This window comes from Microcaecilia unicolor, unplaced genomic scaffold, assembly GCF_901765095.1.
Source record: "Microcaecilia unicolor unplaced genomic scaffold, aMicUni1.1, whole genome shotgun sequence".
Taxonomy (NCBI): Eukaryota; Metazoa; Chordata; class Amphibia; order Gymnophiona; family Siphonopidae; genus Microcaecilia; species Microcaecilia unicolor.
In genome coordinates, this window is record NW_021963237.1 from 81354 (window position 1) to 95241 (window position 13888).

At 40.5% G+C, this 13888-nt stretch overlaps 1 protein-coding gene across 1 annotated transcript in view; it reads right to left on the reverse strand.

Annotated features, from left to right (window-relative positions):
- Nucleotides 1-13888, reverse strand: part of LOC115459097 (laminin subunit alpha-2-like) — a gene marked incomplete at its 5' end in the record, with an annotated part of 82354 nt that overhangs the window by 43734 nt on the left and 24732 nt on the right. Inside the window, one exon of the mRNA XM_030188964.1 lies at nucleotides 12466-12646. Within this exon, the coding sequence (XP_030044824.1) occupies nucleotides 12466-12646 (181 nt within the window). The remainder of the gene's footprint in view (nucleotides 1-12465; nucleotides 12647-13888) is intronic.

The window sequence follows — 13888 nt, forward strand, 5'->3', positions numbered from 1 at the left end:
TGTAGTCACTGAAGCAAACAATGATAGTTCAGTGACTGCGTGAATATATAAGATAAGAGTGATATTTAAAATTTTGAAAAAAATGAAGAAATATCAAAAAAGTTTGAAAAATTAGAAAATTGTTGATATTTCTTAATTTTTTTCTTACCCTCTTATTCTAGGCATCTGTTTCTAGAATTATCCTCTGCATGTATACCACTGTGCAATTTTACCCAGTGGCGTATCAAGGGCGAGGTGGTGGGTGCATTGGACCTAGGAGCAGACAGCAAGGAGGTGCACTGAGCAGTCATGCGACTGTTGGCTCTGCTGGTCCCCTGCCCTGGAAAAGGAAGTTGACATCAGAGGGGGACAGGACTGGCAGATCCAAAAGCCACGCGACTGCTCAGTGCACCTCCTTGCTGTCTGCACCTAGGTCCACTGCACCCACTGCCTGGAGGAGGAGGGTGCTCTACCCTGGGTGGCAACCAAGCTAGGTATGCCACTGATTTACCAAAGGCCTTTCCATGTGTAAAAACAAGCTTCACATGCATAAAACCTTTATAAAATTACCCTCTGTGTGCACAGACTGACCAAATCACACATTCTTGTTTTGTAAGGAAGAAGATTCTGTAGTAGCACTCACAGGACAAGTCATTTATTAGCCAAAGGAGAACGGACTCTTCACCACTGAAATAATATCAGGATTAATAAAACCAGGTTAAAGGAAACATCATTAAGAGGTGCTCTAAATGCTGAAAGATACCGTCATGGAATTGAAGTCAGCTGTAATGTTGGCACTCCTCACTTCAATGGCGAGAGAATCCTAAGAAGTATAACAGGAGGTCAAGCAGTAATTAGCATGACATTATTTAGCTCGTTGATTCCCACAGTCAAGTAAAGGTTGCAGAGCCCTTGATGAAAAGGGCCTTGTATTATTAAAGCACTTGTTTCTGCCTTTTACAGATCGGACATTCATTATTTTACTCTTGGGTCAATAATCAACCAGTGGTGGTCAGCGTTTTTTTAGCATTGACTGGAGCAGGTTAAATTAGTCCTGGATATGCAGTGCTGCATATAGGGGTCAGCAGAGGCGTTTGGGAATTATTCCTAATATGTTAAATGTTATAATTAATTATCTGACTGTATAATATTTTTGATGTTTTTTCTTGAATGTAAGCCACATTGAACCCGAGCTTGTTTGGGATAATGTGGGGCACAAATGTCATACATAAGATAAATAAATACATAAATAAATGAGGGTATGGCTGACATTCAGTGCTGTAGCTGCATAGCTAATCAGATAGGACAGTGCCTTTTGTGTGGTCCTACATGCTCGCAGATGGAGTCAGTTTTTTTAATAATGGAAAATTGTTATCTTTTGAAGGTGTGGTGTGTAAGTATCAGATCCCTGCTCACCCTCACTATATATATTGTCAATCAGCCCACTTATTGACCTCTCCCAAGTTTACAGAGAACCTGACCAATGATAGTACTTTTTTGGAGGATCTATGTGAGGGGCAAGGAAGTTTGATCGCATTACTCCCCTCTTAAAATCAGAACACTGGCTTCCTGTGTGTTTTCAGTTATAGTATAAAATCTTTCTGTTGATATATGTTATTCTCCAAACCGGTGTCCCACTGTTTCTTTTGAGTCACCTTACACCCTATGTTACCTCATGTACTCTTTGCTCCTCTGCATAACATTTGTTGGTTGTCCCTACTTCCGTCAGATTTCCCAGAATACTTTTTGTAAATCCATGTTAAATGTTATAGGGCCTAAGGTGTAGAATGGGCTCCCTTTGGAACTGAAGTTGGAGTCTTTTTTACACTATAAATCATTACTTAAAACTCATTTATTTCAGAAAGCTTTTACAGTTTGAGGTTTTTTTTTCTCGATCCTTCTCGGCTTGCATTAGGTTTGCAGGGTGAGGGTGCCTTGTGGGACTCTTAGCAAAGCATTCTCCCTCTTTTTCTTCCTTTCTGTTTTTAATGGAATTCTGCTCTTTTACTTTGTTTGTTTAGTTTTATTATAAACTGCTTGGATAGCTTGTCTGTTAGGTGGTATATCAAATAAAGTTAATCTTGAACCTTGATTTTTTTGGTACTGAAGGCTTAATTTCTACTATATAAAAACAACTTAGGGGTAAAAGGCCTCAAGTCTACCCTCATAGAGACTGTTAGGAAGCTCAGCTGCTGGTGCATTATGATGTTTGGGACTGGGTGCAGATGGAAGTGGCCTTGGACAAGATTTCAATGCTGGCAAATATTCAAGAGAACAATGTGAAGGTGTTGTACAGTTGGTACTTGACACCTGTTCGGCCCTCTTGATGGAAGGGTTGTGGTGAGAGGGGGATGATGGGCCATATTTGGTGCACTTGTCCCAGGGCCAGGGCCTACTGGAAAACTATTCAACACAGAGTTCAGCGCTGGACAGGGTAGACAATTCCATGGGACTCAGGCAATTTTTTGTGTAATAGAAAGGTGCCAGAGTTGACTGCATCCCAGAATAACCTCTTCCCTGAGCGCCCTGATCTCATCTCATGGTTTTCAGTATCATTTCAATGCTGATGATACCCAGCTGTATCTGTTCACACCAGACATCACTGCAGAGACCCAGGCAAAGGTATCAGCCTGCCTATCCAACATTGCAGCCTGGATGTCCAACCGCCACCTGAAACTGAACATGTCCAAGACCGAGCTCATCGTCTTTCCACCAAAACCCACGTCTCCTCTTCCTCCACTTTCTATCTCAGTTGATAACACCCTCATCCTCCCCGTCTCATCTGCCCGCAACCTCGGAGTCATCTTTGACTCCTCCCTCTCCTTCTCTGCGCATATCCAGCAGACTGCCAAGACCTGCCGCTTCTTCCTCTTTAACATCAGCAAAATTCGCCCTTTCCTCTCTGAACACACCACCCGAACTCTCGTCCGTGCTCTCATTACCTCTCGCCTTGACTACTGCAACTTACTCCTCACTGGCCTCTCACTTAGCCATCTATCCCCCCTTCAATCTGTTCAGAACTCTGCTGCACGTCTCATATTCCGCCAAAACCGATTTACTCATATCACCCCTCTCCTCAGGTCACTTCACTGGCTTCCAATCAGATACCACATTCAATTCAAGCTTCTCCTTCTTACCTACAAATGCATTCAGTCTGCTGCCCCTCACTACCTCTCCTCCCTCATCTCCCCCTATGTTCCCGCCCGTAACCTCCATTCACAGGACAAATCCCTCCTCTCTGTACCCTTCTCCAACACCGCCAACTCCAGACTCCGCTCATTCTGCCTCGCCTCACCCTATGCTTGGAACAACCTTCCTGAACCCTTACGCCAAGCCCCCTCCCTGCCCATCTTCAAGTCTTTGCTTAAAACCCACCTCTACAATGCTGCATTCAGCACCTAACTCTTACTATTCACTAAATCCAGACTGCCCCAATTTGACCGCCCCTATCGGACGGTCCATTGACTTGTCTCTTAGATTGTAAGCTCCTTGAGCAGGGACTGTCCCTCTATGATAAATTGTACAACGCTGCGTAACCCTAGTAGCGCTTTAGAAATGTTAAGTAGTAGTAGTAGTAGTAATATATTTCTTTCCTGCAGCTAAGCCGGCACTGGTGGGGGCTTTTTAGTGGAACAGAAGTAATCTACTCAAAAGTGGGTAAAGGTCTGGAGACCCTTGATTAGGCTGTGTGGGCCCACTGTAGAAGGCAACTGAATTCCTGTCTGATGGAGATGGTCAAGATTCTCTGAGGAAGGGGTGAGGTGATGAGTTCGTGGGGAAGTGGGATTAGAGGGTGAGTCTGAGGACTTTTAGCAAGGGTGTGGGGCATTTAACTACACAGTGCCACTGACTATCAGCACTAACTGCCCCTGCAGTGTCTGGTTATAGCAGGGGTGGTTCATGGGCGGAGCTTGAGTGGAGCTGGTACTTAACTGGTTAGTAGCAATATTCAATCTGCTAACCAGCTAAGTAAGCAGATGAAGTTAAGACAGCAAAAAGTCTGTCCTAACTTATCTGCTTACTTCCAGGTGACCACACATACCCGGATATTCGATGCCGGAGCCCTCACACAACCTGGCACTGAATGTCTGGGGCTGGGCTCAGCTCTGCCCGTGGTTGTCAGCAGCTTAAAAACCGCTGATTGCTGTGGGCTGAATATTACCCCCATTTGTGTCTAACTGGAAGTACTTCTTGTTGTGTGATCAGTGGATCTGGTGTGTTGTACTGTTTTATGTTGTTTTAATAAAATTCTTTCACAAATTAAAAAAAAAAAAGAAAAAGCTTTAAAAAGTGCCACATACGCTTACTGTGTGATAAAATACCGCGTTATAATATGTTAACCCCAGATTTTATCACACTTTAGTAAAAGGGCCCCTAAGTTAGTCCAATAAAAAGACATCAGAGCTTATATTGCAGATACCCCATGACAGCAGGTATTGCAAAACCTGAAGAAATTACAAACCCAAAGAGCCCTATATAACAGTACCCTGGCTATCTGACCTCCATTACAATCTGCTGTATTCCTACATACTACCTCTGATCATAGGCTAGTTCTTCCTGATTCCTCCTATGCTCCTTGGGAGTCCACCAGGCACAGTGTCTTTTTTCATAGCTCCTTCTCTTTGCCCCTCTCTTTGTGCACCGTGGCCTCTTACAAGAAGTTTAGAACAGCATTGAAAACACATTTGTTTTTGGTATTACCTTTACAGAGTAATTTGGGGCTTAGATGAGTGGTCCAGTCTATTTAGTGACACCTTTGATTCTTTTTTTTGAAGGCCCACTCTCAGCGAGAGAAGCTGGGATCTGAGTCTCAGAATTTGAATGTCTAATCTGTGTGTTTGTCCATTTTTCTATCATTATTATGGAGTGCTTTTTTTCTCTTTTATATTAATTATTGCAAACTGCTGTGACTTTTATTGCAAATGTGGTGGTATAGCAAAACTGAAATAAATGATTAAGCAAAATTAAAAAAAAACCCTTTTCCTACTACTTTCTTAATTTCAGGAAAGAGCGTTAGTTGCACTTTTCTGCTTTTTGCATGGAAGATGAAAATTGTCTCCCTCCTCACCCCCACCTTCCCTTCCCTATTCTAAATCAGGGCTATAGCCTGCCCCATTTTAGGAGTCTGGAGAGTCACTGGTCATAGAACTTTGATTATGGTGGTGTGTATTTATGTGAGGGTGGGGGTGGGGGGAGACGGGGATGAGATAGTATTTTGTTTAATTTCATTGTATTGGAAGGTTTCTGAGCCACTCTTAATTTTCCCCATTTTGTTTAGTTCCACTGTATGCCATTTTAAAATAGCAATGTAAATATTATAATGTAATGGCTGCGTTACTTACAATCTTCTATTTGATCGTATAATTTTTCTTAACTGAGGCCTCAGTTTGGGGGTTCAAACAAACCAATTTCTCACGGTGTATGTTTGAAAACACACTGATCGTCACTCGTCCCTTTGATTTACTCACATCTTTAATGAATGAAAGTTTTATTCCTGAAAGTTTTTGTAGCTTTTTCTTTTTGCACCCCCTTAACCTTCTTATACTTAAATGTTCAATCTAATATAAATTTACTTAGCTTTATCAGCAAAAGACAATGTCGGCTTCAGAGGGATATAGCTCCGACATGAATCATGTTTTACTGCAAAAGCGATTTTTTCAAATGCAAGAATAAACATGTTATTAACAATTCTATTAAACATTTATTCATTGATTTATTAATTTACAACGGGAGCAAGATCATTTTTATATATATAGTTGTTCATACCTCTTACTGGCACTATGCTGTCATGCCGACTGATCTACGATATTAAGTCTGCCAAGATGGCGCCTAAGCATCCTGCCTTTGAATTTAAAGGTCTGATTTTAGATGACGTGGCCCAATAAGGGGGCTTGGATTCGAGTGAGCTAAGTACCGAACATTAGATAAAAGTGGCCCACTCTAATTCTGTGTTTAAACCTTTGGGGCTTACCGTATTGAGTGTATAGATTCAAAATTGTTCATGATAATTTAATAATTTGTCTGTATGACCTCCCTTCCATCCTGTCTGTACTGAATCAATTATTCACCATCTTATATCTAGCCAATTGTGAGAATATTGTTGCCAATGGGTCACTAGTGGAGCTTGTAGATTTTCCGTATTGATCCTAGATTTATGCTCGTTGAGCCTTCATTTAATTGGACGTCCGCTTCTGCCTATATATATTAATTTACAGGGGCAAATTATTGCATAAATTACATTTTTGCTATCACAGCTGACCTGGTTTTTTATTTTGTTTTTATGGGAACTGTATGGAACCGACCATTCTCGACCTGTGAGGGCTTGAGAGCACCATTGGCAATGCCCGCAAATTTCTTGGGATCCCATCTGTGCAAAATTTTGAATTTAATAGTATCTCGGGGGAGTCAATATCTCACCGATTGTTTTACCCCTTTTGTATGCTATTATCGGGGGTTCTTCAAAGCCCCGTGTGTAACTGCATGATATGCCAATGTGATCTTAAAGACTGGACTATTCGATTTGTCAAATGTGTAATTGGCAATATACATGTTAAATGGTCACTTTCACGCTGTTGTTGGTCCTGTAATAGTAAGGGTCTTTGAGCAAAACGGGCTCTAAAATATGCTTGCCTCAATGATTTTTTATGGTAACCCCGTTCTTTAAATCTTTCTGTCAGGATTCTCACCTCACCCTTGAAATCTTGCAATGTCGTGCAAATTCTTCTGCACCTCAAATATTGGCTAATGGGCAGATTAAATTTTAGTTTGTAAGGATGATGACTGTTGAATCTTAGCAAGTTGTTTCTCTCTATAGGTTTATGATATAGGGTGGTGATCACCTTCTCCCCGATTTTTCTGACCATAACATCTAGAAATTCTATTTGAACAAAATGATATTTTAGTGTAAACCTTAAATTGGGATCCAATTGGTTTATCCACTGTCCAAATTGTTTCAACGTTTCTTCTGAATCACTCCAAAGAAAAAAGATGTCGTCCAAGAATCTCTTTCAAAGTTTAACTGGCTGGAAATTTGTACTGGGGTAAAGGAGTAATGATTCAAATCGGGCCATATATAGTGTGGCTACAGATGGGGTTAGGGTGGCCCCCATGGCCACCCCCTTGATCTGCTTGAAAAATCCGTTGTGCCAAAAATAATTTTCTTTAATGACTAGAGAAGCTAACTCCATTAGAAAGGTGGTTGGTAATCTCGAGGGTTGTTGGCAGTGTTCTAGAGTTTCCTGAATCACTTCTAATGCCCCTGATTGAGGTATCATTGTGTATAATGATGTTACATCCAGAGTGGCGAGCCACATATTTTCATGTGAGTTGTGGAAGATTCCACATCTAGAATGGAAAATATGTGGCTCGCCACTCTGGATGTGATCAGGATTGGCCACTGTTGGAAGCAGGATACTGGACTAGATGGACCATTGGTCTGACACAGTATGGTTATTCTTATGTTCTTGTTTAATGTGGCAGTTTCTGGGGCACTTTGTCTCCAAATGGGTTTGTTCTGCACATAAGAAAACAAAAAACTGGTATTTAAAAAAATAAGAAATAATACCACCAACCCTCATGGGCTCAGGCTGTCTCCCAAAAGGTGGTTTTATTCATAAATGCTGTTTTCAAAAATGTCTTATAAAATTATTTATTCAAAAATATCGTCTCAAAAATACAAAAAAGGTACAAAAACTTGCACGCCAATCTATTCAAATCGGTGTTCGATATATCCATCAATGATGACAAATCCAAAAAAGTATCAGATAAATATCACTTAAATGTCATACCCATAAGGATAAACATATTCACTAGGCATATAACCACTTATATAGTGAAGGGAGCAGTAAATCATTATCATATAGTACTCAGCTTCAACTCTAACTTAATAACGATACTATGTTCAATAGTCTGGTTCAATAATACCCTTTAATTGGATCATCAGATCTGCGCATCTACCTCTGTAATGGCTAGAATGAGCCAAGCATATCTCGGAGGTAGAGTCGTAATCCTCATAGTTCCTCTTATTCTATTCTTTTTTTCTAAAGTTTTTATCTTTTTCATTAATTATCAGTAAACTTAATAGCTAAATACTTAGCTTTTTTTGAGTATTACTCTTTTATTCTTCAATATGCGAGATGGAGACTCGGTTAGACCGACATGGTTCCATGTTTCGCGATAAACGCTGTTTCAAGGCAGTCTCCTAGAAGTCAAATCACAGAGTAAGCAATTTTCACATGATTTAAAGCATTAAACAAAGGTCAAAATACAAACTACCAGACCTATTTTTTTATGGCAGATATTCCAAAGATGGCGGCCATCTTTGGAAAATCCGCCATAAAAATATAGGTCTGGTAGTTTCTCTATATTTAGACCTTTGTTTAATGCTTTAAATCATGTGAAAATTACTTACTCTGTGATTTGACTTCTAGGAGACTGCCTTGAAACAGTGTTTATCGTGAAACATGGAACCATATCGGTCTAACTGAGTCTCCATCTCGCATATTGAAGAATAAAAGAGTAATACTCAAAAAAAGCTAAGTATTTAGCTATTAAGTTTACTGATAATTAATGAAAAAGATAAAAACTTTAGAAAAAAAGAATATAATAAGAGATCTATGAGGATTACGACACTACCTCCGAGATATGCTTGGCTGATGATCCAATTAAAGGGTATTATTGAACCAGCCTATTGAACATGGTATCGTTATTAAGTTAGAGTTGAAGCTGAGTACTATATGATACCCATAAGGATGTCATTTAAATTTATTGTAAACTGCTTAGTTACCTGTTTGGATCTATTTCAGAAATAAATATCATAAATAAATAAATATAATCGTAAAGGGTGTCAAATACAATAAACCTCAATAGGTCTGCTCCGACCAGCTTTACCCTCTATGGGTTTCTCAAGGGAGCCATATTGTTTCTTCCAAGAGCTACATAGACATCTCGAGGCTCAGTCCCGCTCAACTGCCTTGAGATGTCTCCGTAGCTCTTGGAAGAAATGATATGGCTCCCTTATGAAGTCCATGGAGGGTGAGACTAGTTGGAGCAAAGCTATCAAGGTTTATTGTATTTGACACCCTTTGTGATGATATTTGAACAACATCCTTATGGGTGTGACATTTAAGTGATATTTATCTGAGGGACATTTTTTGGTTTGTTATTGATGGATATATTGAACACTGATTTCAATAGATTAGTGTGCAAGTTGTTTTGTATCATTGTATTTAATATTTTTGATAAAGTATTTTTGAGCCTTGATAAGATTGATAAGGATAATAATAGCAAGATTTATAATATTGGAGTGGAGGAGCGGCCTAGTGGTTAGGGTGGTGGCCTTTGGTCCTGAGGAACTGAGTTCAATCCCCACTTCAGGCACAGGCAGCTCCTTGTAACTCTGGGCAAGTCACTTAACCCTCCATTGCCCCATGTAAGCCGCATTGAGCCTGCCATGAGTGGGAAAGCGCAGGGTACAAATGTAACAAAAATAAAATAGATACTATTGGAGATTCTACATGGAATGTTGCTATCCCACTAGCAACATTCCATGTAGAAGGCTGCGCAGGCTTCTGTTTCTGTGAGTCTGACGTCCTGCACGTATGTGCAGGACGTCAGACTCACAGAAGCCTGCGCGGCCACATTGGTGATCTGCAAGGGCCCACTTCTACATGGAATGTTGCTAGTGGAATAGCAACATTCCATGTAGAATCTCAAATAGTAGCAACAGTGGAGGAGTGGCCTAGTGGTTAGGGTGGTGGACTTTGGTCCTGAGGAACTGAGTTCAATTCCCACTTCAGGCACAGGTAGCTCCTTGTGACTCTGGGCAAGTCACTTAACCCTTCATTGCTCCATGTAAGCTGCATTGAGCCTGCCATGTGTGGGAAAGTGCAGGGTACAAATGTAACAAAAAATATTAACAATAATTCAAGTAATGATAATAGTAGTAATAATAATATAGGAGGTCTTTTACTAAGGTGCACTAGCATTTTTAGCTTGCGTTAAAAATCAGCTGGCACTAAACACTGAGACACCCTTTATGGGCGCCTCAGCACTTAGCGCCATCTGATTTTTAACGCAAGCTAAAAACGATAACACCTTGGTAAAAGTTCCCCATAAACATTATTTAAGTAAATTTACAAACCAAACGCATGATACTGATTACAAAGTTCAAATCCCACTGCTGCTCCTTGTGATCATGGGCAGTCACTTAACCCTCCATTGCCTCAGGTACAAACTTAGATTGTGAGCCCTCCTGGGACAGAGAAAGATCCAGTGTACCTGAATGTAACTCACCTTGAGCTACTACTGAAAAAGGTGTGAGCAAAATGGGAAAATAAAATAAAATAATAGAGTACACACTATTAACCCCCCCCCCCCCCTTTTAAGAGAATTCCACAAACCTTAATATTTTTTTACTAAATATTTTTATAAAACATTTTTGAAAAAAGTATTTATGTATGAAACCACCTTTTGTTTTGCTCATACCATGACAGTGTGAGAAAGAAGGTCTGGAGATGAATGTTCTGCTGATTGAACTGGGGAATAGGACTGAGATAGACAAGGGAAGGATGCAGTACTTAGAATATTGTGGAGCTCTGAGTCAATTGACTTCTAAATCCTTAATGAAAGGACAGTAGTGAAGAAACTAAAAACAAAAAACACAAAATGACAGAGAGGCCAAGGGAGGCCAGTTTTAAAGCAGGAGATTTGAAGCTCACCTATCAGCTCAGAGGATGTTCTGTGAAACAGATTTGTTTACAATGGAGGTTGTCGGCATGCAAATCTCCCATGCATATTCAAGTTGAGCACTGCAAGTACACATGTTTTTTGCTGTATTATATATTGTGTTGTTCATGTGAAATTCTACAATTTTTTTGTAACAAGGTTTGCTCTACAGTGCAATAGTGGGTAGTATGTACAGTATGTGTGAGAGTGTGTAGTGCGTGGAATCTTGGACAGGAGTAGGAGTTTGTAAATTAAAGAGTTCAATAAGTATAATAAAGCAAATAAACTATTTTTGATAATATTAGAAAGCATATTACGAGTATTGTACTGTTATTTATAGGGCAGGATTATAGTAGATCATAACAGGATTAATATTTTCACTCTGTGGGGAGGATGCATATTCATTAGGGATATCCTGAAAAATGATCCATTGGTGGTCCTCAAGGACTGGGAGTGAATATGTTGATATAAATTGCTTTAAATCCTACATCACTCCCGTCCCCCCCCCCAAAAAAAAAATTAAAAAGCAGTCAGATTTGTTGTTGTGGTGGTGGTTGGGAGGGAGAGAGGAAGGGAAAATCATGAAAATGTCATGATCTCAATCTAAACTGAAATCATTCAGACGGTCTTGACCATATCGCCAATTCCTGAGTTGCAATCTTATATGTTTTGTCATGTGAGATACTTATAAGGAAATGGTCAGTAATGAATGTCCCTTCTGTATGCTTATGCTGCCTTTGGTATCATTTCCTCAGTTCATAAGTAATGCCACACTGGGAAAAGACCAAGGGTCCATCGAGCACAGCATCCTGTCCATGACAGCGGCCAATCCAGGCCAAGGGCACCTGGCAAGCTTCCCAAACGTACAAACATTCTATACATGTTATTCCTGGAATTGTGGATTTTTCTGCAGTCCATTTAGTAGCGGTTTATGGACTTGTCCTTTAGGAAGCCATCCAACCCCTTTTTAAACTCTGCTAAGCTAACCGCCTTCACCACTTTCTCCGGCAACGAATTCCAGAGTTTAATTATACGCTGGGTGAAGAAATATTTTCTCCGATTTGTTTTAAATTTACTACACTGTAGTTTCATCGCATGTCCCCTAGTCCTAGTATTTTTGGAAAGCGTGAACAGACGCTTCACATCCACCTGTTCCACTCCACTCATTATTTTATATACCTCTATCATGTCTCCCCTCAGCCGTCTCTTCTCCAAGCTGAATAGCCCTAGCCTCCAACATAAGATGCTTGGAAATATATCAATAGTGCCTCCATCACTCAGATGTGTTCAGGTGTAGTGTACTCATGCAAGTCCTACCTGTTAAAGTGCTAAGGTTTTTTTTTTAAAGGCTTTAAACTAATCTAATCTGTGCTTTTGCAGAATGAAGTTACAAATATCTGCTAGCCATGTGCTGGAGGTGCAAATCTCAGTGCTGACCTGTAAATAGAAATAAGGTAATCAAGTTAGAAATGTTGTTTGAGATCCTTATTTCTCAACTCGTACAAAGTAGCACAGAACAAATTGAAGTGATGAACCTCCTCTTAGCCTGTAAGTGTGAGAGTGCAGAGCAAATACACAAATATGCACATTATATACACATACAGTATGTGCATGCCATTATTTTTGTGCAATACATATGATACATTATTTTCAAATATTTTTGTAAAGTGCTCCTGTGATGTGAATAGGATATATGGGTAACTAATGCGCCACAGAGCTTACTTCTAAGTATATGTCACAGGAGAAGCAGGAAAAACTTACAAGAGGTGGAGCTGGGGTAGGAGGAGTTGGAGAAGCAGGTAGAATAACTTCAGCTTCTCCAGGGGCTGCTGTAACCTTCTTATCTTCTTCCTCTTCAGGCAGGGGTCTGGCAGTTTCCAAAGTGGGACAATGGCCAATGTCTGCATTTTTGAAGGATGCCGCCTCAGCAAAGTCCATGGGGCTGTGAAGGGGTGGGAGGGAGCACGGAAAATTAGGAAGCTCTTTCCAGTATTATTTAAAGCCAGTGTATATACTGTGGAATCAATTCCTTTCTATTGATATGAAATGTACAGGCCCTTTTACTAAGCTGTAGTAAAAAGTGGCCTTGGCATGCCCTTACATGGGTCTTGGAAGTGTGCTAAGGCCATTTTTTCCACAGCTGTAAAATGGCTGATTTTCTATTTTTACATTAATGGCCATGTGTTACTGTTGCCATTAGCACATGGACAGTTTAAAAAATTACTGCAGAAGCACATACCACCACCAATTTTGTAGGCAATAAGGGCTCTTGCGATATTCCTGCACTACCCAGTTAGATGCAAAAACTAATTAGCACAGGAACGCCCACTCTCTGTCCATGGCATTCCCTCAAAAATATTCTAAAATTTATTTAATGCATGGTTAACATGCACAAATTTCGGAGTTACTGCAGGACACCTGAGTGTGTCCTGTGGTGCTCCATTTTTTGCTCGTTTACAAAGCTGCACTAGTGATTCCTGCGCGGTAAATGAGAGGAAGCCCATTCAGTTCCTATGGGCTTCTTCTCATTTGCCATGTGAGAATCATTAGCATGGCTTTATGAAAGAGGTCCTTTGTTAGACAAGCATTAGCACCTAATGCAGTTTAGTAAAAGTGCTCCTCATTTAGGAGCCCTTTTACAACACCGCGGTTTGAGTTACCACAGCGTTGTTGCATGCCAAATTGGGACTATCACTGGGCTACCGCAGGAGCCTGGTGGTACATCCCACCCCCAGTGCGCACCATTTCCGGTGTGACAGAAATATTTTGTATTTCTGTATGCTGGGCCTTACCTGGCAGTAATTGAGAAAGTCCAAACAAAAAAAACAGCACCACGGGCCTTTAAAAATGGAACACAGTTCTTTAATGAATGAGCCTTGACAAAAAGACCCGACACGGGCCATGTTTCGGTGACTAGCACCTGCGTCAGGGGTCACAGTAATGACGTTGAAAACTTGGGGAATAACTCGAATATATTCCTCTACAATATATTATTCCTTACCCCACGTCTCATATAGTAAAAGCTACAAAGCACCAAGTTTTCCACTTCATCACTGTGGCAAAAGGGGGCTTTGATGCATGGCAAAAACACGCACCGACACCGACACTACCGCAGGGTCCCTTTTACCACAGCTTTGTAAAAGGGGCCCTTAGATTCCCCAGATCCTACAAAGTACACCACAGA